At 40.7% G+C, this 26,160-nt stretch overlaps 1 protein-coding gene across 5 annotated transcripts; it reads left to right on the top strand.

Annotated features, from left to right (window-relative positions):
- The first annotated feature begins 305 nt into the window (after positions 1-305).
- On the top strand, positions 306-25,908 carry srpk1b (SRSF protein kinase 1b). 5 transcript variants are annotated; one of them, XM_042501080.2, is made up of 16 exons: positions 306-424; positions 1,113-1,167; positions 15,113-15,240; positions 15,372-15,480; positions 16,088-16,175; positions 16,358-16,445; positions 17,598-17,704; positions 18,619-18,784; positions 19,372-19,397; positions 19,528-19,756; positions 20,507-20,935; positions 22,204-22,298; positions 22,485-22,592; positions 23,178-23,247; positions 23,953-24,045; positions 24,357-25,908. In XM_042501080.2, exons 1-16 carry the CDS (start codon positions 412-414, stop codon positions 24,539-24,541), a joined length of 1,989 nt encoding a protein of 662 aa, XP_042357014.1. In that variant the 5' UTR covers positions 306-411; the 3' UTR covers positions 24,542-25,908. The 5 variants fall into 5 exon arrangements, with proteins under 5 accessions (XP_042357014.1, XP_087941503.1, XP_087941497.1 ...); XM_088085377.1 differs by lacking the exon at positions 306-424 and adding an exon at positions 962-981; XM_088085371.1 differs by lacking the exons at positions 306-424; positions 1,113-1,167 and adding an exon at positions 4,048-4,243 and having other exon boundaries at positions 22,207-22,298.
- The last annotated feature ends 252 nt before the right edge of the window (positions 25,909-26,160 follow it).

Genomic DNA, 26,160 nt, shown 5'->3' with positions numbered 1-26,160 from the left:
CGAACTTAAAAGGCAACAGGGTACAAACATGCTGCACAGTTATGCTGTGTAAAGAAGCGTCACTGAAGTACTTTTTCCCCCCGGGGTCTGTTGACAGGTATATCCAGCTATAAAAATTCACTTAACCCCTTTTTTAGGACGGGGATGCCTCAGGTCTTTGCAGTACCGGTGTTACAAAATAACGGATATAAGAAAACTCAGAACTTAGAAATCTAAATAAATATGGTAAATATTTTTCATTTACATTACAAAATATACAATTAACATAACAAATGTCATTAGCTGGTGACAGTTTCTACACACTCCGCCCCCACAGCTCAGCTCTTTTGACTCTTTCCTTTTCGCGCACTTTAGAGCTCCGACATTTCCGACAGCCCGTGAACGCAGCTTATCTGCTGACTGGTTAGCAGCATGGAAAGAAAAGGTAACGTTATAACTTACTTCAAAGCGCTTCTTACTCTGAGTAATTGACACACACACGCGTTTTCTTCGAGATTTATCTCTGGCAAATTAATTCCCATATTGATTTCAACCACTGTACCGAGCCACTTCACAGCGGATGAAAAGTAAAAGTGGACCATGCGCTCTGCTGTGTGTGTATGTGTGATTTAACAGTAAGCTAGCTCTATGTTAGCCATCAGACTAACGTTAGCATCTAAACGTGGACAAGTAACGTTATGCGCAAAAACTTTTTTCCTTATTTAAAATAAAATTAAGCCACCGTGTCCCCAATGCCATTTACGAGTTTACCAGGGCTGGGAATGATAATGGACAAAACCTGTGTGATATTGTCAGTGAAAAGCACCAAGTTAGTGTTAGCAGCTAACTTAAAATGCCTCTTCTACAGGCCGGTTTACATAGCTTTTTGAGAGGCGTTTACACCAGCTAAGTAACCTGCTAACGTTACTGAGAGTCATTAACGTAACCTGAAACTACGATATATATTTTTTCTTTACACCTGCAGCCACCTGAACGCACCAGGTACAGTTTCTCTAAAATCACGAAATAACCATAAAAACGTTGAGAAACAACACAGCGTCGTGTTAAGACCAGAAAGCAAGATATGGAGTTAATGTTTGTGTTACACCAAACTATTTTCCATTTCCTTTTAGTACTCGCAATGCAAGCAAGAAAGAAGAGGACGAGGCCCAGGAAACCTGGCAAAAAGTAAGTAGAAAAACCTGCTTGTTTTCACATCACAGTTTACTCTCTGCTCCGGAAACACAAAGCCTTTAAGTGCTCAGCTGCGTTTTCTCTCTTGGCTGTAAAGTGTAAACTAAACAACTTTAATCTTTTACTTTTATATATATATATATATATATATATATATATATATATATATATATATATATATATATATATATATATATATAAAATTACACATAAGTACAGTTAGTTTATTATGGATGGTAAGGATTGGAGATTTCAGCTGGCTGAAATCTCTCCCAGTTAGACTTCCTTCAGTGTTCATTGTTCAGCAGATATTTACTGGGAGCCAAATTATCCACAGAAGTCTCCTCTTCTCCAAAACAAATGGGACAGTAGATTAAAACTGGTTAAAAAAAAAGAATAAATTAGTTCTATGTTACAAATCGGTGTTTCTTCTGTTTGGTGCGTTGGAGACAGGCTGCTAGCCCAGCTCCTGCTTTTGTGTGCAAACCTTTTTTCTCTGGTAATTTAATGCGTGCTCACCTTATTTCTGATCCAGATGTTCAGGAGGTTTTACCAGAAGCCAAATTATCCACATAGCTCTGTTCCTCTCCAAAACAATCTGTAAAAACCCAGAATAAAGTATTTACAAGTTTAAAAAAAGAGTTAAAAATCAGTGTTTCTCCTACATTATCATCGCTGTTAAATACTGTGGCCGATATGAAAACGTGATTAGTCCAATCTAGAGGCAGTGCTCGGTTTGTACATTCTAGATTACTGTAGAAACATGGTGATGCAACATGGCCGTGAACATAGACCTGCTCCCTATGAAGATATAAGTGGCTCATTTTAAGGTAAAAAAGGCATAGTCATTTTAATTTTCAGATGATAATACCTTAAAGAAAACGTACTATATTATATCCCATTTCTACCAATATCCCCCCTAAATCCTACACACCGGACCTTTAAAACTGTCCTGTTGTTTGAATGCTTAATTTGCCATAAAAGCAGCTATTTTGCAAATTACTCACAGAGGTTTTCTAAAGTGGACTTCTGTTGACATTTACAATATAAAAGATAAATGAAAATTAATTTTGAATAATTGTTTTATATATAGTTGCACACGATGCACCATGAAAATCATCTGATGTTACATAATCCATCAAAAGAAAAAGAACGGCTTCTTCAGGTTTGATTGATGCTTTTCTCTTGTGCACTCAGTGTCCTCATGAGTCCCCCTCCATTAATATTGTATGAGTCCTACAGCATGATGCTGTTAATATTAACAGGATTTAAAACATTACACGTTAAGGAAAACAGTATTCTTCTTGCAGTGCTGAACATTTAAAAGCCTCTGATATTTTCACACATTAAGAATGCAAGTAAAAATCAAAACTAAACGGTGCTGCAAAAGTCTGCGACCTGAGCGACTGAAATGAGTGACAAAAAGACTGTTTCTTTTATTTCTTTAGAAATGCCTGAGCAAGGGGAAATTGCAAAAATAGTCCATTAAAACTGAAAGTGCACTGGTCTGAGTGTTCTAAGGGTGCACTCACACTTGTCCCAGTTGCCCCGTACTGTGCCGAAGCACGATTGTCCCTCCTCCCCAGTCCCCCCGCTGGCCTGCGCTCACATTGCTTTAGGCCCAACTGGGCCTGAGCACGGCTACCTCTTGTACATACGTCATCATGTTGTGATACGACACACAAATGGATTTACGTCACCAGGAAACAACCTTTATTTACACCAAGTGCAGTGTCAGCACAACAGAAAACAACACAAGGAACAAGACTGTAATTTTACTGACTTTGTGGCTTTAGAGTTTTTTTGGTCAGATACGGCCCTCTCACATTCCTTAATTTCTCGATTAGGTATCCTTATTGAAACAGCTTAATAACACACACTCAGTTTGTCATGCAAAAAGGCAAGCAGGCCTCTATCACTTTCTGATTTATACCATTTATATGTAACCCTACTCACCTTTTATTCTTTCACCATTTGTAATAGATGTGGATGCGTCGGCCTCTGTCACGGTGATTGTCCAGTCTGTTCTCCATGTGTCTCAGCCATTCTTAGGGTGTGTTTCACAGTAGAAAAGTGTTTGTGTGACTTTAGCTTTCATCTGTGTTACACCACAATGTTGCATGCAGTGCAAAATGGGTTACACCCACTTTCATACAAGGTCTTTAGCAGTAATTTTTGTTGGTAAATGTGAGACATTTGCGTGGCACATAACTGCATATTCACAATGGGAAACAAGGAAATTAGTTCGGTTAAATTGGTTAAATTATCAGAAAAGTTGCAGCAGTGGACAAAACTGCAAGGTCACACAGGGACTGGTAGCATTAGCGTTAATTGTTGTGATTGTGTCATCAAAACATCCTGGAGGAGCCAGCTTATGCATGATGGACACTGGAGATAATGGTATCCTTGGAAAGTACAAATCACACTCATTCTAAAGTATGAATTTTTAATGTGTGAACTCAGAAAAGCAGTGCGGTTTTTGATGCAAACTGGGGCTGTTGGGAGATAATGGTTTTGAAGTAGCTTAATTGCCTCCATGAGCTATGTGTCAGTCACTGCTGCTGCTCCAGTTGCTAATGGGCGGCAAAAAACGAACTTACCATTGTTTTTAGACACCAGCATGCCCTCGTCTCTCTCACCTTACACAGTAGCTTTGCCCCTCTCCTCTCTTGACAGCAATGTGCAGTTCCCAGTTAAAAATGATTCATTTCTGTCAATAACTACACAGCAAGTGGCGAGCATCCAAGCATAACGCAACTCCCCTCTCTCTCCCTTTCCCTTCCACCCATTGCACTCCTTCCCTCCCACTCTCTTGTGTCAGTGGCTCTGTTGTGGCTGCTGTGCTGAGAGGACGCAGCAGCCACAGTTCAGTCAGAGAGCCAGGGGAGAGAGGAGCAGACCTGGTCCCAGACCTTTGCTTTAATCTGCCACTCGCCTTTGCCAAGTTCAATTCAGAATAGACTAACGTAAAATAGCTTTAGCCAAGTGTCTTCTGGGTCATGTGGCTCCTGGACTGGATCTTCTCCATCAATACAGCTGTGGTGAAACTGGCCAGCGGTCTCACATGCAAGTGAGTAGCCTCGTGTTAGTATTTGTGTATAAGACAGAGGAGGCTAGACTGAAGGAAAGAGATGCAAAACTGTGCTCATTGAATCTGTGATGGTTGGAGCTGTTTAGTGTAGTGGTGTTTTGGTTTGTACGTGTGTGTGCGCCAGATGCCAGTTTACACACAGTTTGGCTGACTTATTGATGGGCTGATCCATATTTCAGATGCTACTCTGTGAGGTACCTCACTACCTGCTCGTGTGTTTTGCTTAGTGTGTGTGCAAGTGAGTAAGAACAGGACTGATGATGTCCCCGGTGGATTTGTGCTGCCAGCTTTTGAAAGCGCTTATCGCCCACCTGATTTTTTTCACTTTCTTTCTGCATTAAGATTTTTTTTTTCCAGACACAAAACCACTTGTTTGTGTAACTCTGTGCCTCAGATGTCATTTTATGACTAAATTTGCACTCTGGATGCTGAAGAAGAATAGCTAGCATTGCAGAGTATTTACTAGCCCAGTTGCACTCTATTGTATTTTGCTTTATCTCTCCCTTCATAGCTGCAGTTCATTACGTAACCCATCAAATCTTTTATCATCTGCAGCCCACCACAGCTATGCGTCCCTCTATTTTGCTCCTCTGCTCTCTGTCCTAACGCTACAGGGCAACCAGTACCCTTCTGTCCCATCCTGTCAGTGGCAGAAATATATAAATATATGTGTGCGTAGATTGTGAGGGAGAGGCACATCGCTTCAAGCCATGAAGATTTTGGGTATTCTGCATTTTAAAAAATGAGAAAAGAGGCAGTGGTTTAACTGGTGCTGTAGTACGCAAAGCTGCAGTGCCATCTCTGTCTCTTTTGTATGTCCTGTCTTGGAAGTAAAAAAAAAGACTAGTCTCTTGCATGAGCACGCTTTCTGCAGGTGTTGGAGTGCTAAAGTGAAGGTGCTGCCGCAAACTCATTTACACTTTGTGTGCATTGCACCCTCAGTACAGTTACCTAGTGCTGCTGTTTCATTCTGCTGCCCAGGCACTTGTCATTGATTTTATCTGGAGGGAAGGGAGGAGGGGAGGGCGACGCAAACTTTTTGGCCGTGCTCCATCCCTAAGAGCTCTTTCCTCCTCTGCCCTTGTTTATTTTGCTCTAGAGATCTGATAGGGCTGGATGGGTGGGAACAATACAGCCAGGAGAAACCAGGAGACACTGACACACTCTGTCATGTTGGATGTGTGCACAGGAGTGATGGAGATGTCAAGTGGTTGTGGCTTTGTATTAGATTTAAGCCCTCATTGGCACAACCACTGGCCCATACGGGAATGTGGCCCAGGCTGCAGTTAAACAGACCATTTAATAGGCTCTTTGTGTGTAAGACAGTTTCAGCAGCAGCTTGTGAAAATGGTTTAAAGAGGTGTAAAAGTGCAACCACTTTTGTTAAAGAGAACAGGGATTTTGGCAGTGGGATATTTGTTGTTGGACTGCAGTTACTATCTTTTTGAAACGTCTCTCTCCTTCACTTCTGTTTTAATTAGTGTCACAGTACATTGCATTAATTTGTCCAATGTTCATCTTTGAGGGGGAGTTATTCTGATTTGACAGCGAAATGTATTCTTCATTATCAAAGGAGAACATTCGGATCCTCTTCTATTACCAGAGTCCTAGTAGTCTGATAAAGACACTCCATACAAAGATTTAACATCTCGTGAAAAAAAAATTTAATTTGACTATTTTATTATTTTTTTGATAATTATAAAAACAGCTACAGTCCTAGCAGAGGGGGATGTATGCTGCCTTCCAGCTTCTACTAAATTGACTTTTTTTTTCCCACAGCAGAAATTTGATAAGTCATAGCAGGAAAAGCAGATGTGTAAATAATCACTTTGATCCCATTAAGTAATTCCAGCGATACAGCATTCACAATAGCAGGGCCCTGAAACTGATTGAATTGAATGCTTTCATTATTGATGGTATTTTTAAACCTGTATTGTAATGCAGTTTTAAAAATGTCTGCTGTGAAAAAGGTGTTTTGTCTAACATGTAACATAAGTTAGATGTTGTATCTCATTCACTTGCGAACAAGCCACTAATGTGTTTAAGAATCACCTAGATGTGATCAGAGTTACAAAATTGCATCAGTTCCCCACACTTACAGCCTGGGAACCAGATGGATCTGCGAGCTCATATTTCCTTTTTTCTGGCTGATGCGTCTGGTGCCCGTCCCATTCAGACAGATTTCCCAGATCCTGAGCGGGCCAGTTACAGCCATCTATCTAATATGTGGTGGGTTTGATGCAGTGACTGACAGAGGGGCTTCACTGGTCTCTGCTCCATCTAGTGCAACGCACCAGCCTCACGAAGCTCAGGTCAAACTGTCAAACTAGGCAATGCTAAACAAATATCAATCAAGATTCTACATTGCCTATTTACTGCCCCAAATGTTTTAAGAAACACATCCTAGTGAACTGTTTAAATGCAACTTGAGAACATTTTTTAGTGGGCCCCATTTTCTTTCCTGCTTGAAAAGGGACCTAACAGCACCCCGACTCATATATGTCTATCGGTGCTACATCACACGTTTCCTTGCCGTCACTGATTGTAGGTCACGTTTTGTTGTTCGTCATTGGTTGTAAGCCTATCCACCTATCTAACCTATCTATTTTGCCATCTTAAATATCCTTGACAAGAGTTGATATGATATTTTATTGTGGACTAAAATGTTGGTTGTGTGTACTTCTGAATCAGCTGTCAAACATCAACAACAGACTCCACTGCTAAAACTCTGTCATACCAATGATGGTCATTTACAGGCATCCTTCTGACAAATGCATGAATAACTGAGGTACTCAGATTGATACTTGATCCACATAATGAAGTACATAATGAGGTGTTGAACTCTGCAGCACTAAATAACTCTTTTCAAGTGTTTTAAGGCCAAAGATAAGTATGTTACTCATCATTTTTTTCAAATGAATCACTGTGAAACTGAAACCATGACAGTGATTCAGTTAGGAGGGTTGTCAAACATTTGGGCCTCTGAAATTTCTGCAGTGTGCAGTCAGGGCTTGTGTATGTACATCCCGTTCTGGTGAACATGATATTTGAAGAATGTCGAGTAAATTTCCTCAGACTTGGCATAAACATCCTTGTGGACTCAACGATGAACTTATTTGATTTTGGTAGTCTGAGGTCAGGTCATTGTGACCTTGAGCCCGTCTCAATCTTGTGAATGCAATACCTCAAGAACACCTTGAGAGAATTTCTTCATGTGTAGCAAAAAATGTCCCCATGGACTCAAAGACGAACTGATCAGAATTTGGTGGTCAAAGTGAGTTGGCGACACTGATCTTGAAACTGTGCTGATTGTATAGATCTCCTGTGCTGCTGGGGGAAGATGTGTGTGAAGAATCCATATACAAGCATAGATTTACACTGTCAGTGCAAATTGATTGGTTTGCAGAGCCATACAGCTGTTGGGAGCTAATTCTTGTTTTTTTTTTGTTTTTTTTTTAATAACTTCAGTCTAATTTCATTATCTCAAGCATAGAATCATACAGTCAAATAGCAAAAAAACACAAAAAACCCCAACATTTCCAGCAGTGGGTTCCCTACGGATGCCTCTTCTACATGTAGCAGTTCAGATAGTCTTGGTTGTAAAGCCGAACTCTCATAACATGGGCCACCTGGCTCTTAACACGAGGAGCAAACTCTGCAGAAGCTGTGGCGTGATGCGCGTACAACAAACAGTCTGAGTGGCATTGCTGTTTCAGTGCAAAAAAAAAATAATAGATGAGTGAAACATTGTTGGCATACGAGATGGGGTTAGATGATGATGATGATGATGGACATGATGGTGTTGTTTTGGTCAGATAAGGAGGAGGGGTGGGGGCTGATGTCGTCCCTCACCTGCAATGCAGTGCTGGGCTGCATCACCCAATCATCTCCCAGCTGTCAGGGAAGGGGGATGGGCCAGTGGCTGACGACAGCCAAGGAGAGTTCTCGGTCAGACAGAGAGAGAGAGAGAGAGAGAGAGAGAGAGAGAGAGAGAGAGAGACAGTGAGTGTGTGGGAGAAAAAGTGAGCGAGAGAGTCAGCGAGCGTGCTCCAGGACTCAGCCTCAGTGTTCAGCCTGCAGCAGAGCCTCCACATTTCTCCTCTTCTCCCTCTCCTCTGTGCGCTTGTCTTCACCCACTCTGCCCCTTTCACCCTCCTCTTTCCCCGTCTCCTCATTCTGTTTGCCTCCCATTTCCCTATAATCTCTGCTTTTCAGTCAACACACTGATCGCTTGCTCCTCTTTCACTCTACTTTTCAATCTCCGTCCTTTAGCTTTCCCTCTTTTGGTCCTCTTTCTTTTTTTTCTTGTGGTGGATGGAGTGAGAGTTTTTTTTTTTTGTAACACTTCCACTCTCTCCTGTCCTCCACCCTTTTATTGCATCCCATGGGCATCCGTGCATCGTGCAGGTAAGAGCACGATTTTTGTGTGTGTGTGTGTGTGTGTGTGTGTGTGTGTGTGTGTGTGTGTGTGTGTGTGTGTGTGTGTGTGTGTGTGTGTGTGTGTGTGTGTGTGTGTGTGTGTGTGTGTGTGTGTGTGTGAGCTTAGAGAGGTGTGACAACCATAGGCAGTTTCAGGTGTTTCAGATGTTGCAGAAGTCCTTGAAGTATCCTGCTTTCTGTTCACGTTGTCTGGCCATCAGAGGGCATTGAACTGTCTCTGACCAACTGTCGATGTACCGCAGTGAGAAAAAAAAACAACTTGCATGTTCAATCTTGAAAGGCACGATCAACTGCTGTCTTTTGAAATTAAACGTGAGATAACTTGTGTTGGGTTCAAAATGCCATTTTTATGTCATGCATATTTGCTAAATATTTCAGCCATTTTCTTTAATGTTGACATAGTCCCTCTTCCCTCTGTCCGTCTAGCTCTTCTTCTGCTCTCTACTTACTAAAAATAGTGTTCATTTGGGCAGTTATATTTAGATCTAGTACTTGTCCTGAGATCGAAGGTCCATGTGTCATTTTTGATCCCTCATAATTTTTAAGAGTTCAACAAAAATGAACATTTTACTCATAGTTACCAAGAATCACAAACACCTCAGGCTGTTTCAGTCCAGGAAAGCTCTTAAGACTTGTGTCTTCTGTTTTTTCATCAATAGTCAGTGTAAAACTGTAAAAATTTTGGTTTGGTTTTTTAATCTCTTCATACAAATCCAACATCCTCTCTTTCGCCAAGCCACAAAAAAATGACAGTTTAGTCAGTATCAGCCATGCTTTGTCAAAGCAGCAGGTGCTACAGAAAGGAGGCCACGTGCAAAGCATGATGAATAAATATTCCATAAAATGAAAGCATGGATGAACGTGATCCTTTGTAGAAATGCTTTCAAATACTTGTTAATGGGCTCATCATTTTCTTCAGTAATGTGAAGACATTTTGTCAGTTTTGTCTCATATTTTCATTAGCGTAAACATGACGAGATTCAGTCACTTTTTGTTTGCTAATGTTCATTTTGTCTTTACATGTCATGTTGGAGAAACGCAGAGAAAGATGCTTGACAATTTTTTTCAAAACTTTTGTTATCAAATTTGCTGCTGAAGCCAAGTTAAAGACCACTTTTTCTTATTGCTCATTGCAGTTATTGCTACACCACTCTGAGAATCCATTGGCTAATGAACTGATGCCTTTTGGGGCAACATCCATTATTTTGGGGGTTCAGTTGTAGTTAGCGGATATACGAGCCAAGTCTTCTTCTTTTGTGTTGCGGTCATGTTCACTAATTTCTATAAACAGATATCTGTGGATAAATTCAGACCGTAGACGATTCTGGGATTGCATATCGGCCAATGCATCCACCGCTTTTGCTCTCTGTGCGGACTGTTTACCTGCTACTCAAACATACTTGGTCAATATTATCTCGATTTCAAATGAAAACCAGAACACTTAGGATATCAAAATCTTGTGCTGTGCCCACTGATTCTGCATTCATAATGTAGATAACTGTTTAAGAGGTTATCTGTACTCTGAAGCTTGTCTGAGTATTTTAGAGATTGTGAGCAGGAGAGGGAATGGAGAATCGTAACCAGTGATGAGAGGAGACTGACCGGGGCAGTGTTTTGATATATTTTGCACAGTCTGTATGCAGAATAAGTGTTGTTTCGCCTTTGCCTCACAGTGCGTGGGCTGACTAAGTTCTTGCAAGTAAGTGTTGATATGACTTGAGCCGCAATCATTTGAGCCCAGAGAAAGCCTGGAAGCTGCACATTTGTCTTTAAGTGTAATATTAACAAGAACTTAAAGCCTAAAAACACTGACACAAGCAGATTTGTCGTCTACTCCCTTTAAGGGTAAGAAACATCTTTTTGGTTGAAACCATTCTGAACAAGTGAAATTTTGAAGATGTCCAGTATTTCAGTGACACCTTTTTCTGTGAGAAAAATCTCACAGCAGATGGACGAATCTTTAAAAGCATAACAACAGAATGATTTATAAGCAAAATCTTTTTGTCTCAGCTTTTCGTCTGCCTCCTACACACGAGCCGGACAGATATTATTGGTTTATATTTGCAGATGTATCTCATAGTTTATAAATTGGCAGATATGCCAACAGAAGTGGCTTATTTATGAACTCTAATATTATCTGTGTCTGTGTCAAATACCTTGAATTGTTTAGACTCCCCAAAGACAAACCTTTACTTCAGTTCTACTGTCTTGAACTGGGAGCCCTCGCTTGTCAAAATAGTAAATGACCTCTTGTATTAATTCATCTCTGCACCCTTGACTTCAGCTCAGCATTGTTAATTGCCGCCCCCCCCCCCAGGAACGGTTGAGTTCTGCAGGCGGCCGTGCATGACACAGCTCTGTGAGCATGAAAAGATGCATCCAAAGTGGTCCTTCTTCTGCTGCTGCTTAGAGTTAAGCCAATGAACTGATTAGCTATAGGGATGCTAATCCTAATGACTTTTCACAACAAAGCACATCACAACAAAGTACCCACAACCAAAGCAATCAAACAGATTTTGTTTTTGCTCCCCAACATCACATTTTAGAAACCATGCAACAAACTCAGTTAAGAGTAAACAGTTTTCTTCAGAGGGCATGTGGCGGAGTCAGCAGCTTAGACCCTCTCGTAGCTCAAGAGATAATATGTGACTTGCTTTAATTAGCTCTAAATCCTCCTCAGCACATTCCAGTGTTTACTGTTTGACTCGGTAATTTAAGCTGAAACACCGAGTCCAAATGTGGCACACAGGGTTGACGTGCTGCTCTGAAGAAAGAAACCAATCTGGTTAGAATAATTCAAATGAGACATTTTGCATGTAAGACCACTGTGTGTTGAAATGTGTGAGAAGAAAAAAACACTTTTGTTTGGGAAGCAAACATCTGTCTGCGCTGCATGCAGAGAACAGGATTTATTGCTCGAAGCTGTTCTTACCTCCACAGTGCACCACGATCAGCCCTCTGCAGTAACACAGTGCGGCACCGAAGATCGTGAGTCCTCATACTCACAATCTTTCTGTTTTTTTTCCCAATAAAATAAAAGATAGAGAGATAATAATGCTCTGCGTTGGTGCAGGAAGGTTTGCTACTCTTTCTCAGATTTTCAAGATTTTCTATTTTGGTTGTACAGTAGGCTTTCTGCAGTTTTTGCACAGCTGTTAGTGTTAAAACAACATTACAAAGAAAACAGATGGCCTTTTTTGTTGAGAGAGAGAGAAAGATGTTTGTCTTTCAACATAGCTAGTTATTGTAAAAAAAAGCTTATTTTAGGTATTTGAAATGTTTATGAGGAATATAAGATGCCCTTTCTTAAAATTAGAGTGACTGACCTAAAGAGACAGAGATATGTCACACACACCACGCCCACTGGAGGGGAAAACTATCTGCGCCACAATATGCAACCAAGGGCTGAAATGCTTACAGAATGCCTGAAGCTTGCTAAAAACATTATATATCAGCATGTCTAATGATTATTTAGCACCACAAGTCTCCCAGAGAGGAAAAGTTACACTGACAAACTCAGTATTGTTGGTTTATCTCAGTGTCCTTTCTCCTTACCTTCCTTATGTGAAGAAATGATCCCACTAATTGGTCAGGAGTGATATGCTTTGATATTTACAAAAAAATGATTGTAACACCAGGTAAGATCATTGTTTAAACTTAACAAAGATCAAAACCATGCGTTAGATAACTCAGTTTGCTTCAACCTCTACAGTTTGTCAAAAAATGAACAAAATGCTTGCTCTGCACTGAATACTGAGTGTCAGAATCCTACAGTTTTCTTTCTTTCTGATGATGCCTCGTGTCCTATTGCTTAAAAAATCATTTCTGGGGTGTTTGGCAGTAACCAATTATAGTTTCCTTACCTTGTTGGTAATGCATCTCACCACAAAGCAGCTTTTAGGCATTTTTTTTTTTTTGCTTGCAGACATAAATGACAAGTCAATGGAGAGCAATGAAGTGTTTTCCCTCATGTGGGGACGGGACTTAAATGTGCTCTTCTATAGTGTTGAGTTTCTTTAACTGTTAATGATCGGTTGAAGGGTGCAGAGCTTATTTATTGGTGTTTGATGTTGCGTTTGTGGTTTGCATTCAGTGGCAGACAGTGATAGTGCTGTCTCTTCTTTCAGCACCATGGACAGCTCCAAGAGCATTGATGGTATAACAAACCAAAAGCTTTTCAGATTGTCCAGAAAGTAATTTGTTTAATAGATCACAAAACAAGAAAGTAATGATGATAATGTGAGACAATAATTCTTCAGCGTGCAAGAGTCCCTCGTGGCATGCTTTGATAAGCGACTCTGGGAGAGTATTCATTTTTCCTACTTTGTGCTGCTGGATGCTCTCCTGCGTAGCTGTTGTAGTTACATGCTGCACCTTCACCACGGGCATCTCTCTTGTTTTACTTGTTTGATTTTTACTTGAATCTTTTCATGAATACAAACACAGGTCTCTGTTTCTCTCCAATGAGCTGCCCTATATGGACAACTTAATGGAGGATTGGTTTTAATAATTGATTCCACTTTGTTCAGATTCACACAACACGACATGCTCATTTAAGCACTGTGCAATCAGTCACCATCAGTTATTCAGCAATGCAGTTAATCTTTAATGATATTAAGTCTTGGTCGAAGGAGTTTCATTGTTTAATATGATTTGGTTTGTGGTGATGGTCCACTTTTACGAGGCGTGTTTGAAGCCATTGGGACTAGTCAGGTAGCTGAATGACACCACACATCCCTGAGCTTTTAATTCTTACTTCTTCTCACTTCTGTTATTGACACTCATACTCTTCCAGGCTGTTTTAAATGAATTCCAGCTCCACTCCAGGAATGTGCTTTAGTGTGTCAAATTTAAGTGTGATGAAAGTATTTCATGCTTAATGATACTTCAAAGCAAAAATGACGACAAGCTGAGTTAAAGCTAATTTGCAGAAGAAGAGATATGGTGTAAGGTTTTATAGGCTAAATTTGGATTAAATACAGGGGGAAAATGGAAGTCACAGAAGGATGTCAAAAGGAAAAATGGAAAGAAGTTAAAGCAAAAGCCTCAGACTTTATAGGACATAGTAAAGTATTTAAAAGCATAAATGTTCTCTTGTTACAGTCAGAGAGAGAGAGGTTTTAAGAAGTGTTTCATTGCTGAGTCTACTTTTTGCTCTTTTACGGTAATCTGCTGTTATTTGCATCTGATAAAAATGAGTTGGGATTTTCAAGTAAATGAGGGAGGAAAGGTGAGAAACATTTTATAAGCTGAGGATGGTCTCTAAACCAGGACACTCGTGTGTGTATGTGTGATCCACTTTTTTTCCGCAATGTTCAGTGCCCTTTCACAAGTGACCATCGTCTTAGTACCAAGCTTTGCGAGTTCTGAGTATCAGGGTTTTCCAAAAAAAACAGTCAAAGAGAAACTATAGGGGCCGACATTCCCTGGCATTTTTAATAGATTAAAGGTTTCTTGCAGTAATATTCTCAAAGTTGCTTAAATGTCTTAAAGGTATACTATGCAACAAACTATGTGTAGACTCTTACAAAAGTAATCCCTCTCAATCATCACCTGTGACCCAGAGCTATGTAACAGTGTACTTATCAGCAGAGACCCTGTCCACCTCCAATATTTTCTTATTTTGTTGTGTTTGGGATGTTTCTGGACGTTTTGTGACTTTAGAAATAGGTTTCAACCAGGTGCCAAACTGTAGGCAGTGTGCGTGCAAGAGGAGGCAATGAAAATCTTGGACACAGTGCCAAAAAACCCAAATACAGTGAATAGGAGGTTGGCTTTCGCTGGTGTTACTGTTTACAAACAGTAGCAAAACCATCCCTGCATAACATACCTTTTAACAAGACAACAACATGAAAGAAATATCTCTTTAACTTGAGTGTTATATATTTTTTCTGCTTGGGCGTATTTGCTGTCATTACTTGATATTAGCTTTAACTTTTGGCATGTAAATAGCCCTGTATGTTGTGTCAAAGAGTAGTCACTCCCTATATCTTTAAAAACATCACAGTCTTTAAAAAAAAATCTATTATTTCTGTGTGATTTCTTCTGTTTTTTTGTGCTTTTATGATTGTTCGTCTGTCACAGAAATATTAAACAGGCTCCTGATCTTTGCTTATTTGTTATTTTGCTGAATTACTCCTCTGTATTACTTATGAGTTTCCCTAGATGAAACCACGCCGTAAGCAATTTAAGTAATGCTTTTGCCTCTGGAAATAACATATCATGGAATCCGCATTCTCCAATGTTACCTCTTTGCTGTCAATGTTGCATGATTTTTATTTCGCTCTGAGTCAACCTGATGTTCTCACCCCTTTTCCATCTCCCTTTGCGCTGCCTTCCTGTCTTTTATGCTCTTGTCTGTCTTTTTAATTTCTTCTCTCCTTCTCTCTGTTTGTCATCCTCGCACAGACCAGAGCCTCATGGTCGTGGAGGCGGCTCTCAGCCGGGCCAGGCAGACTCTCCGCTCCAGGAGCAGGATGAGGAGATCCTGGGCTCTGATGACGACGAGCAGGAGGACCCCAATGACTACTGCAGGGGTGGGTGTTGTGTATTTATATCCAAGTCAATACAAAATAGTCGGTACACTGTCATAACAAGTTTATTTGTAATAGTAGTATTACAGTGTTAATGGTATTGTTTGAGTGTATCTGCCTCCGTCTTTGGTCAGGTGGATATCACCATGTGAAGATCGGAGATCTGTTCCACGGGAGATACCATGTGATCCGAAAGCTGGGCTGGGGGCACTTCTCCACGGTGTGGCTGGCCTGGGACATCCAGTAAGAATTGATCCTAAACTTGAATGTGTGAAATTTAAACAATGATGTACAGATACACAGAGATTACTAATGGATTTTTAACAAACCACAGCTGATGCTGCATTTCATTAAAGTGTTCTTTCTTAATACCCAAATACTTCTGAAGAAAAGGGTCTGAAATAGCTTCTGGATCTCTTAATAATAGCTAAAGGTGCACTGTGTGCATACATAAGTATGTAATGGTGAGGGCCAGGAGTTTCCCCTCTGCGGCTACCTATATATGTGGTGTATATATATATATATATATATATATATATATATATATATATATATATATATATATATATATATATATATATATATATATATATGCGCTTAAGAATTTTGTAACCCTGAGCAGCTCGTGTTGAGTATCATGGACCTATAAAAATATAATGATGATAGGTTTTGGTAAAGGCCTGGTGCCTCTTTTAGACTGTAGTAGCAGTTTTATATGCACTGAGAGGTTTGCTGTTACTGTTATTGATATTGATATTGATATTGATATTGATATTGATATGGATATGTATTCCAAAACAAGTTCATGTGGTTGTGCTGAGTTAAATCACTGACTCGGTGTGTGTTTCAGGGAGAAGCGCTTTGTGGCCATGAAGGTTGTAAAAAGTGCTGAACATTACACAGAGACGGCTCTAGATGAGATCAAGCTGCTCAAATCTGTAAGGCACACAGTCACCATCGCATAAGTATTTCCACACTGGCTCATATTCCCATGATTCCAGCATTTACAACTTTCACAACTCTGTGTGTGTGTGTGCGTGTGTGCGTGTGTGCGTGTGTGCGTGTGTGCGTGTGTGCGTGTGTGTGTGTGTGCGTGTGTGTGTGTGTGTGTGTTTTCCAGGTGAGAAACACAGATCCCAATGACCCCAACAGAGAGATGGTGGTGCAGCTTCTAGACGACTTCAAAATTTCCGGCATGAATGGCACTCGTATCCTTTTGTTATTGAGAACTAACAGTTTAAGTGTTCCTAAAAATATAGAAATCCACTGTTCAGTTTTTTATATGCTTTGCACTTTCCCCTACATGTAATGAGTGATTGCAGGTTGATTGTTAAAGATGGATACAGCAACATGTACAACATTAATGTCCATGTTTGATCACAATTTGTTCAAATTGCAGGTTTGCAAAGCAATATCTTGTTTATAAGCTGCACTTTGTTGCTGAAGTGGTTCACACTGATCAGTTTATAGTTAACACTGTAGTTTTTTCCCCCAGTGCTGTCGTTCTGCGAAGTAAGGAAACAGTGCAACAACAGCAACTTAAATGCTTGGCATCCTTCCATTTTCTCTTCCCTACTGTCTCAAAACGACGACTTGGACACACTGATTACACTCATCCCAGGCCAAATAGCTACTTTTAATACTGAACATCCAAGGGTGAGACTGCAGCTCCTCAGGCCACACATTAATTTAGCTCAGCCTTGTTATTGTGCGTGAAGGCCACATTTGTCTGTATAACTGTTAAAGATTAACAGCCAGATCTCTGCCAGATTTATTGAGTTTGAATGCAGTAGTGACAAGATACAATTTGGTCATTTGGAAATCTTAATCCTCCAGCAATTTTGTTACACCCTCAGATTCACACTCTGCGCTGTTACATGTGGTTCACAGATGCTCATGTGAAATTAAGCTAGCGGTGAGCTTCGGTACGTCTTTAAGCATCACAGCCCCCGATACACCGACACCCGCTCCATCCCTGTCTCTCCCTCTGCAGCCAGTCTACAGCTGTGCTCTCAGGCAGCGTGCCCACACATCCTCTGGAATCTGAAGTTCACTCTTTTGGTGTATACTGAAAGATTGTTCAGTCATGGAAAACCTTGAAAGGTCATTGAAGTACAAGTATGAGCCTAGAAAGTTATGGGCAGTGTTGTGTGTGCAGAAAGACTCAGTGACATTATTTGTTGTCAGTCAGTGTTAGGTGTGGCTGGTGGGAAATGTAGTTCTATTTGTTTACCTTTTGAATCAGTTTTCCTTCAGAAAATGGACATTTTCTGCTTTTGATTAAGAAAAATGTAGATCTGTGTTTTTAAAGTCATTACAGAAGTCATGTTCTCTTAGTCCTTGACCTTTAATTTCTTCAGATGTGTGCATGGTATTTGAGGTGCTGGGTTATCACCTTCTGAAGTGGATCATCAAGTCGAATTATCAAGGCCTGCCCCTACCATGTGTTAAAAGCATCATACGACAGGTACTGTGCAACTTCACAGAGGTGATCTGTCTTCAGAGTTGCATTCTTGAAGATTTTAGTCCAAGTTGATCTGGACACACCTTTATTTTCTGGTGGTAACAGCAAATGCTGTTTGAGACAAGGGATCACAGAGTTCTGGGTGCAGCAAAACAAACCATTCTTGTCATGATAAGACAAGTCCAGCAAAAATGTTCTTTTTCTATCAGCCTGTGAGCAGCCGTGATCTGATTTTCTGCTGCAGTCTGCGGACAGCGGGGTACAGTGGAGAAGATGGCAGCCCACTGTGGCTTCTTGTTCCATTACTCTCCGCAGTATAAACTGATCTGCTGTCAAAAAAAATGCAGAAAATGACGGTTGTCTTGTTTTGTAGATGTGTTTTTGTTGGGAAAAAAGCATTGAATTTCCTGTGAGGACTTTAAAAGTAAAAGTCAAATTGTGTTTTGCCAATTAAATGCTTTTAATTTAAAGCTGCAGCAATAGGAAATTTTAGTTTGTATTACATAATACAGCATTTTTCCATGAATGTCATCAGTGGGCCATAGGCTCAATTAACATTGTGTTACCTCATTTAGCAATAGATAGCAACTAAATATACATGAATTTAAATGAAAATCTTAATTATTTATTTATTATAATTAGTAGTAGCAGTAGTCGTCATTCAGGCAAAACGTTCACTTCTTGTTTTGGCTTAAGTGTAGTGTCAGTTGAAACAGTGAAAAAAGAAAAATAAGCTGGTGTGGTTTCCTGAAGCAGATATACTTTTTTTCCACAGCAGGAAAGGAGTTATTTAGCTTATTCAGGTGTAAGACCACAGAATACCTGACGGGTTGAGAATTATGCATTTACCGTTCTCAGCAGGCAGCATTCACACTTTACACATCCGTTATGTTGACATTGATGTTTCTGCACTGCAGGTTCTACAAGGTTTAGACTACCTCCACACCAAGTGTAAGATCATCCACACAGACATCAAACCAGAGAACATTCTGCTGACGGTCAACGAGCCCTACATCAAGAAAATGGCTGCTGAAGCTACACGGTGGCAGAAGACTGGCGCTGCTCCTCCCTCGGGTTCTGCAGGTCACAACCTTTTTCTTCTCCTCAGCGCTCCACTAAGCAACTTTTGTGGTTTGATCGGCATGTTGCTGACAACAAAGAGGTTTGCTATTTAGATTTATCAGCAGGTCCCGTGTCGTTCACTGTTAAACTGACATGTTCCTTGTGTTTACAGCAAACTGATACTGGGTAAACAGGCAGTTCGATCAACTAATGTTTTTATTTGGACCTGGTTTCAAGTTTGTATTGTCAAGAGGCACAAACCAGCCATAAATGAGGAATACATTGATACATTCCAGCTCTGTGGCATAATCCTCTTGTGTGTGTGATGTCAGTGTTCAGAAACTTTAAAGCGTGTGGAAGTTTCTAATAAAAGAGGAGCGCTTAGCCTTTGTCAGTATGACTCACCACTGGATTGGTTATGGAAATTACTAGCTTGCTCAGAGGAGTGTGTGAGTCCTGCTGAGCTGGTTGCCGCTGCAGAGACAGTCTATTAGTACAGCTCGGTGTGAATCAACTCAGCCACCCGAACAGCATGCTAATTATAGAGAGGCGAGGATCTGCCACGTCGTTCACTACCGTAATCCTCTGATTTTTCCTGTTTCCTACAGTGAGTACAGCCCCGGCAGCCAAACCTGTAAGTTATGGGTTTTTTTTGTTTTGTTTTTTTTACCAGATCGAGTGATGTGTGGACTTTGTGCAAAAAATATCTTTAGAGTCATGTCAGAATCCAAACTTTTTTCTCTTCTCTTGTTCACCTTTCCAAGATGGCCAAAATGTCAAAGAACAAAAAGAAGAAGATGAAGAAAAAGCAGAAGAAGCAGGCTGAGATGCTAGAGAAGAGGATCCAGGAGATGGAGGGAGGAGCCACACCTGAAGGAGGAGAAGAGGAGGATGATGAGGAGACAACAACAGAGACCACTGAAGACACAACTTCCACAGCCACCCTCTCTATGTCTGCCACGCTGCAAGACATTGCTAACCATAGCATCACAGGTGAATGAGATTATGATGGTAGACAGCAGATATAGGACTGTCATGATAACTACCACTTTGTTGGACGATTTATTGTCCCAGAATTTATTGCTGTTAACTATATTATTAGAGGAGCTAAACATTACTCAGTTTGAGAAGAATTTTGCTATGAAAAACAAACCAAGTGATGCCTCTTGTGTCGAACAGAAAAGCTTAGCGTAGCTCGAGGAACACCACAATTAACTCTGTATTGTAGCTGGTGTGCTGCAGTCTGCTGTGGAGATGGACGGCCTGGGAGCCAGGCACTTTTTTTGTTGGATTTATGGAGTGGGGGATGAAGTTGTTGGGGGGGAAAAATACAAATAACAGACTTTCTGGCTTGTTGCCAGGGGTTGGCAAGCTAAAGACTATCAGGACTGTGCCTCTTCCATTCCAAAAGTGCAGCTGCAGGCTACCGGTAAATTACACTGTGTCATCTTCCAAGTGTTATTTAGGTTTTCTTTGGACTCGCTGCAGGTTGACAAGGGTGGGGAGAATCACTGCGCACAAGTCTCATAATGGTCTGAAATCGCTTCTATTTATACTGGCATCCTATTGGCTAAAATGTTGGTGACATTTTTATGTAAAAAAAACACAAATGTAAACACAGATGGCAACAACAAAATGATTGAGGGCATGCCCATTTCACATACATTATTATCGTGACTTGCCTGAATCAAATGTTTTGGGCAGGACCAGGAGTTGAATAGTTTACACTGTTTTTTACCACAGATTTGACTCCTGACGAGCAGCCGCAGCAGACACCAGAGGTAAATGAACGGAGAGACAATGTGGCTGAGGAGGAGAACAGGATGGAGGTGAACTGCAACGGCCACGCATCCACACCAGAAAGCGAGACCAGTCTAGAGGTACAAGGGACCAAGCGGTCAACAGAGGAGCTGGAGGACCAACAGAATGCAAACCAGCCAGAAAGTAACACAGAGACCCAGAAGACGTTAAGTAACACGGAAGAGCATCAGACCTGTAACGGTTCACCTGGAGACACCGAAGCCGACCTGCAGCAGCTCCCCGCCTCCCTGAGCCCAGACTCTGTCGCTGTAGAGCTGAAGGAGGGAGACACGGACGAGAAGAAGAAGGAGGAGGAGATGGACACTCAAGGGGAGACCAAAAGAGAGAATGAAGGAGAAGACAGCCAGGATGGTTAGTTAACCCCATCTCCTTGTTTTACCGTCCTTATGATGATACAGTATCTTCTGTATCTTCTTTAAGCCACATAAAGCTTATATTGGGTATTTCATATTGAAAACACTGTGTTTTTCAGAATATGAAATCACATCAAATATATAAAAATATTTTGGATGTTTTGTGCACATGTATGTAAAAGTGTGATTTCACACTTTGCACTTGCTTCATAAATTGCTTCATTGTGGAATCTACAATTTTTTACACTTCTGATCACAGTTAACGGCATGAAATTAATAATAGTATATTTGCGCAAATACAGTCTTGGAACCCATTTGGCCCTCTGAGGCAAACCGAGTTTTGTGATAATGGGCTTCATAAATAAAATTGACTTGACTTGACTTGATTAGATTTGCTATCAGTCTGATGACGGTCGGTCCCTGGAGGCAACGGCCAATATTTCAGGGCTTTTGGTGTAGCCAGAGGATATCTGTGCCAAGACTTCCTTTAACTCTTGCTGTTCATTTCTGCTGATCTCTGCAGATACAGACACATATGAATGCCAATGAATCATTTTTAAAAAGCAAAATCGTTATCAGACGATGCTGATGGGTTGCGAGATCACATTTCAGTCATTGTGTCTGAAATCTTTTTCACACAGACTGCTTACCTGCAGCTTAAACGTGATTGGTCAATACTACGCTGACAACTCACACAAACCAGAACACTACCATTACCAAAATCTCGTCCCGTTGCTGGCAGGTTCTACACACGCAGATATCTGTTTATCAATATGAACCAGAAAATGCTTTAATACTATATGCACATTAGCACAATATGCATTGCAATGAGAGAAAAAACCCCTGAGTAGTTTAAACTTGAGTAGCACAGTAAGCGTGGGCTGTGCAGTTTTCAGTAAGAGCTGGAGGTGAGCTGACAGCATCAGAAAAAAGTGCTAATAAGGCATAGATACACATATGCACTTCATATGGATTATCTCAGAACATCAATAACAAGCTCTGCTAACGAGGATCCCCTGTACTGTAACACATAATGAACCGGCCTGTAAGCTCACACCTGCTACAGCAGCAGCCTCCACCCTTAATCTCAAACCCTAAGTTGTCACATTTACTGTGGTCCTGGGACTTTTATTCCCATTAGTTTGAATGACCCAGTGCCATTTCAGACTTTCTTGGTTGTCTCCTATGTGTCTAAATTTCAATGCCATCCTCCCCCTGCCTCTCCACCTTGTCCTCCTCTCTCATTGTCTCTGCTCTCTTTAACAGCAGCAGCAGGCAACATGTTGGTAAACCCCCTGGACCCTGTTAACGCTGACAAGCTGCAGGTTAAGATTGCTGACCTCGGCAACGCCTGCTGGGTGGTGAGTGCAAATTTACATTTGAGCTTTTTGATTTTTTTAATGAAGGGATTCTTATTGCATCCTTGAAAGGTTTGTCCACAGTGAATTTTACCTGTGCTTTGAATCTGACCTTTGAAATCTTTGCAAACACCAGCTCAGTCGTTCCTCTGTGCCTCAGCAGTCAGAGTTTCTTTCTTCTTCTCTCAGCACAAACATTTCACAGACGACATCCAGACGCGGCAGTATCGCTCTCTTGAGGTGCTGACAGGAGCCGGCTACAGCACGCCAGCAGACATCTGGAGCACTGCCTGCATGGTAACACGAACACACACAGTCGCAAACTCTGAGAGCACCTGTAGAACTGTGAGGAACTGATGTCATTAACTCTGATTGGAAAGACAAACTGTGATGTTATTTAAAGTCTTTAAGCCCCTGGAGTTTTATTGTTGCCAAAGACGGGTTCATTACGTTGATTTGTCATCAAAACACATCATGCATATCCTTCCGGCCTTGCAAACATGTTGAATGCATTTCCTACCTCATGAAATAGTGTTTGCAGCGCCCTTTTTATGCCTTTATATGCTTTATCAGACAGCCTGCACACATGTTGACGACATACCATACTTAGGTAATTTCTTGAGCTGTGTGCATGTATACACATCATTACTGAAAACAGGAGACGATTACTGACCTTCAGAATGAATTCAAACCCTAAAAATGTGGAGTGGTGTGACAATATTGACACAAACCTTCAAGCTGTTAGATAAAAGGAAAACAAAAAAAATCCTTGGGAATCCTGGGAATCCTTGACCTCACTGACCACACTTACAGATCTGCATTTGATTAAACCCGTCCATCTACCACTTATTGAGTTCATGTGCGTTTTTTAATCATCCTCAGGCGTTCGAGCTCGCAACTGGAGATTACCTGTTTGAGCCCCACTCAGGAGAAGACTACTCCAGAGATGAAGGTTAGTGTCGACTTCCCCTGAGATATCTGTCCCCAAATCTTTAGACATAAGGTTTAACTAGAGGCTTCCCATGGATCTTTAAAAAGTCTTAAAAGGCATTGAATTTATTCATAAAAGTTAGGCCTTGAATTGGTATTAAAATGTTTGAAATTAATCTTTCAAAAGTCTTGGGAAGTAGGGTTTTCTGATTTTATTTTATTATTTTATTTTGTTGTTGAATTATAAAATCTCTAAATAATTGGTAGCATTTATCGACCTTTTTTAACAAATGCCTCTCGCGTTAACGTCGCACAGATCAAGATAGTGGAACCAGTCAGGATGCTCAGAGCAGAGGATCCATTGCCTGCCAGCTAACTGTTACTGTACTTTTTATATTATTTTAAACTGACTACTGTAAATATTAATATTGCTTGTGTTTTGTACCTAGGATTTTAGGTTTTAATGTTCATTATTTATTATCACTTACATTGGTGTCCTAACTTAAATAAAATATGAAGTTTTTATATTCTGTTCTGTAAATTCACCACTGAGAATGACACATTTGCAGTTTCATTAGGCTTGCACCGTCACAATAAAGTTCTTGAATTGAATTTACTGGGGAAGTTGTAGATTTCATAGTGTAAATTTTACAGAGTCCAGAACTTTCACTTTCAATGAAACAGTTGTGTTTCCCTTCATCAGCTGTGTTTGTGTGTTTCTCTGCAGATCACATAGCGCTCATCATCGAGCTGCTGGGTAAAGTTCCTCGGAAGCTGATCTTGGCGGGCAAATACTCCAAGGAGTTTTTCACCAAGAAAGGTAAACACGGCCACCCTGCCACCAGCTGTCTGCTGCAGCGAAATCCAGTTCATGCTTAAAATATGCTCAGGTGTTTGGTGCAAAAGTTACTATTTCAGACGGAGCACCTGACTGCTCAAGGGAACAGCCATCTGCTCAGTTTGAAGGGCAGAACTTGCAAATTAAATTTAGTGCAGCTATTTCCAGTACACAGAGGTGATGCAGTGGACTACGCTAACCCAAAACACACATTAAACCATGATTTTACACTTTAATATGCAATATGGTGACATTCATCAATGTAATCGTTGAAATGTAATGTTTTCTCCCAGGCGACCTGCGTCACATCACCAAGCTGAAGCCGTGGGGTTTATTTGACGTGCTGGTAGAAAAGTATGAGTGGTCCAAAGACGAGGCTCACAGCTTCAGCACCTTCCTGCTGCCCATGCTGGACCTGGTGCCTGAAAGGAGGGCCACAGCGGCCCAGTGCCTCTCTCATCCATGGCTCGCATCCTAAAGGTCAGCCGTGCACATCTCCACCCTCATATTGTGAAAGGATAATTAGGTTTTGAAGGTTCTGGGCTCAAAAACATAAAGTCAACAAATGCATTAATGTCTGCAAGACCCTGTGACTGCATCGTGCCTGCATCCTCCCACCATGGCTCTCAGGGGCCACCCACACACACTTTCCTCAATACAATAGACTGCTGCTGAGTTTTCGTTTGGGACTACACTGGTGATAGAGTGATCTCATGGTCTTCTTCCTATATTTATGGCTCTTTTTTTACTGGCTGTTATAGGACTTATCGACCTTGCTCTCTTTTTTTTCAGCTCGTTCTCCGCAGCACATTTTTCTCTGTATTTTTAGCTACAGATAATCGACTGTTGGATTTAAAAGGTTGCACTTGTCTACAAATGCAGAGGACGGCAGGATGTTAAAAACATAAAAGATAGCCATCAAAACAATAACAACAACAGTTATCTTTAAGGTCATTAATAAGCCAAATATGTCTCGTCATGTAAGCTGTGCCAGCTTTATGCCTTTGGCTGTCAGATGTGTGCAAAGTGCTCAGAATTAATCAGTGCGTAATGCTAACAGCCGTCATGAGAGAATAGTCAAGTTCTTAACACTGTTAAGTTAGCTTTATCCTAAATAAAACTCTTTTGTACATTTGTATACAGGCAGAACTACACGATTAGAAAGCAGAAATGTCACTCACTCATCAGAAATAACACTCTATTTTTCAGTAAAATCAAACTCAGATTTTTCAGGTGTTTTTTCAGCATTATCTCGTTGTTTAAAAAGCACTTAAAAACACAAAATAATGTGAAACCATTCAGATTCTCTTCTACGTAATGCACAAGAGGACAACTTTATGCTGTTTCATACCCAGATTGATTTTTTTCTTGTTAAGAAAGGCTTCATTTAACGTTTCCCACATTAACAGTCAAATCAAACTCTTTGGATTCTCGTCCAAGGTGCAGTGCACCAAAAGTTGGCCTTTAGTCCCCCACCCCCCACACACCCCAACCCTGCAGCAAAAGCTTTGCACAGCTTCTGAATGACAGCTATGTAAACAGAAGGCACAAGCTGGAAGGTTTGAGCAATTTCTTTTACACTTTTTAGAAAGTTGAAGAATGTTGTTGTTGGTGTTTTCCAGTTGTTTGAAAGCTTCGTTTCAATTGTTTATACTGCACACGGAGGTGTTGGATTTAAAAAATAATAGATTGTACTAAAAGCAAATGCTGTAATCCTGCTTTTAATCCCCTCAAGTCCATTTTGTTTGTTTTTCTACAAAACCTCCCTCTGTTCATGTCCCCACTCTTCATTTGATTGTTCATGTTTTTCTGTAGGTAATAAAATAAACATTTTTCAAAGCCAAACTGGACTGTATTTTGCCTCATAAATTCACTACTGTAGTGTGCTAATCCCCAAAAAACCTGTCTTAAAACCTATTCCATCATCAGGGCGTCCAGAGGGCAGATGCAGATACAGTTAAGTGGCATCAAATTGTATTTTCACTGCAAACTAACAGATCCATCATACAAGTTTAGAAATGTCTGAAGCAAATTCTATAAAAATGTGTTGCCAAAAATCACTCAAAATGCTCACGGATATTAGCTTGCCTCAACGAG

The sequence above is a fragment of the Plectropomus leopardus genome, chromosome 2, assembly GCF_026936395.1.
Source record: "Plectropomus leopardus strain MGB_pleo_1.0 chromosome 2, ASM2693639v1, whole genome shotgun sequence".
In the NCBI taxonomy this organism is placed as follows: Eukaryota; Metazoa; Chordata; class Actinopteri; order Perciformes; family Serranidae; genus Plectropomus; species Plectropomus leopardus.
This window is presented reverse-complemented; position numbering and strand designations above follow the sequence as displayed.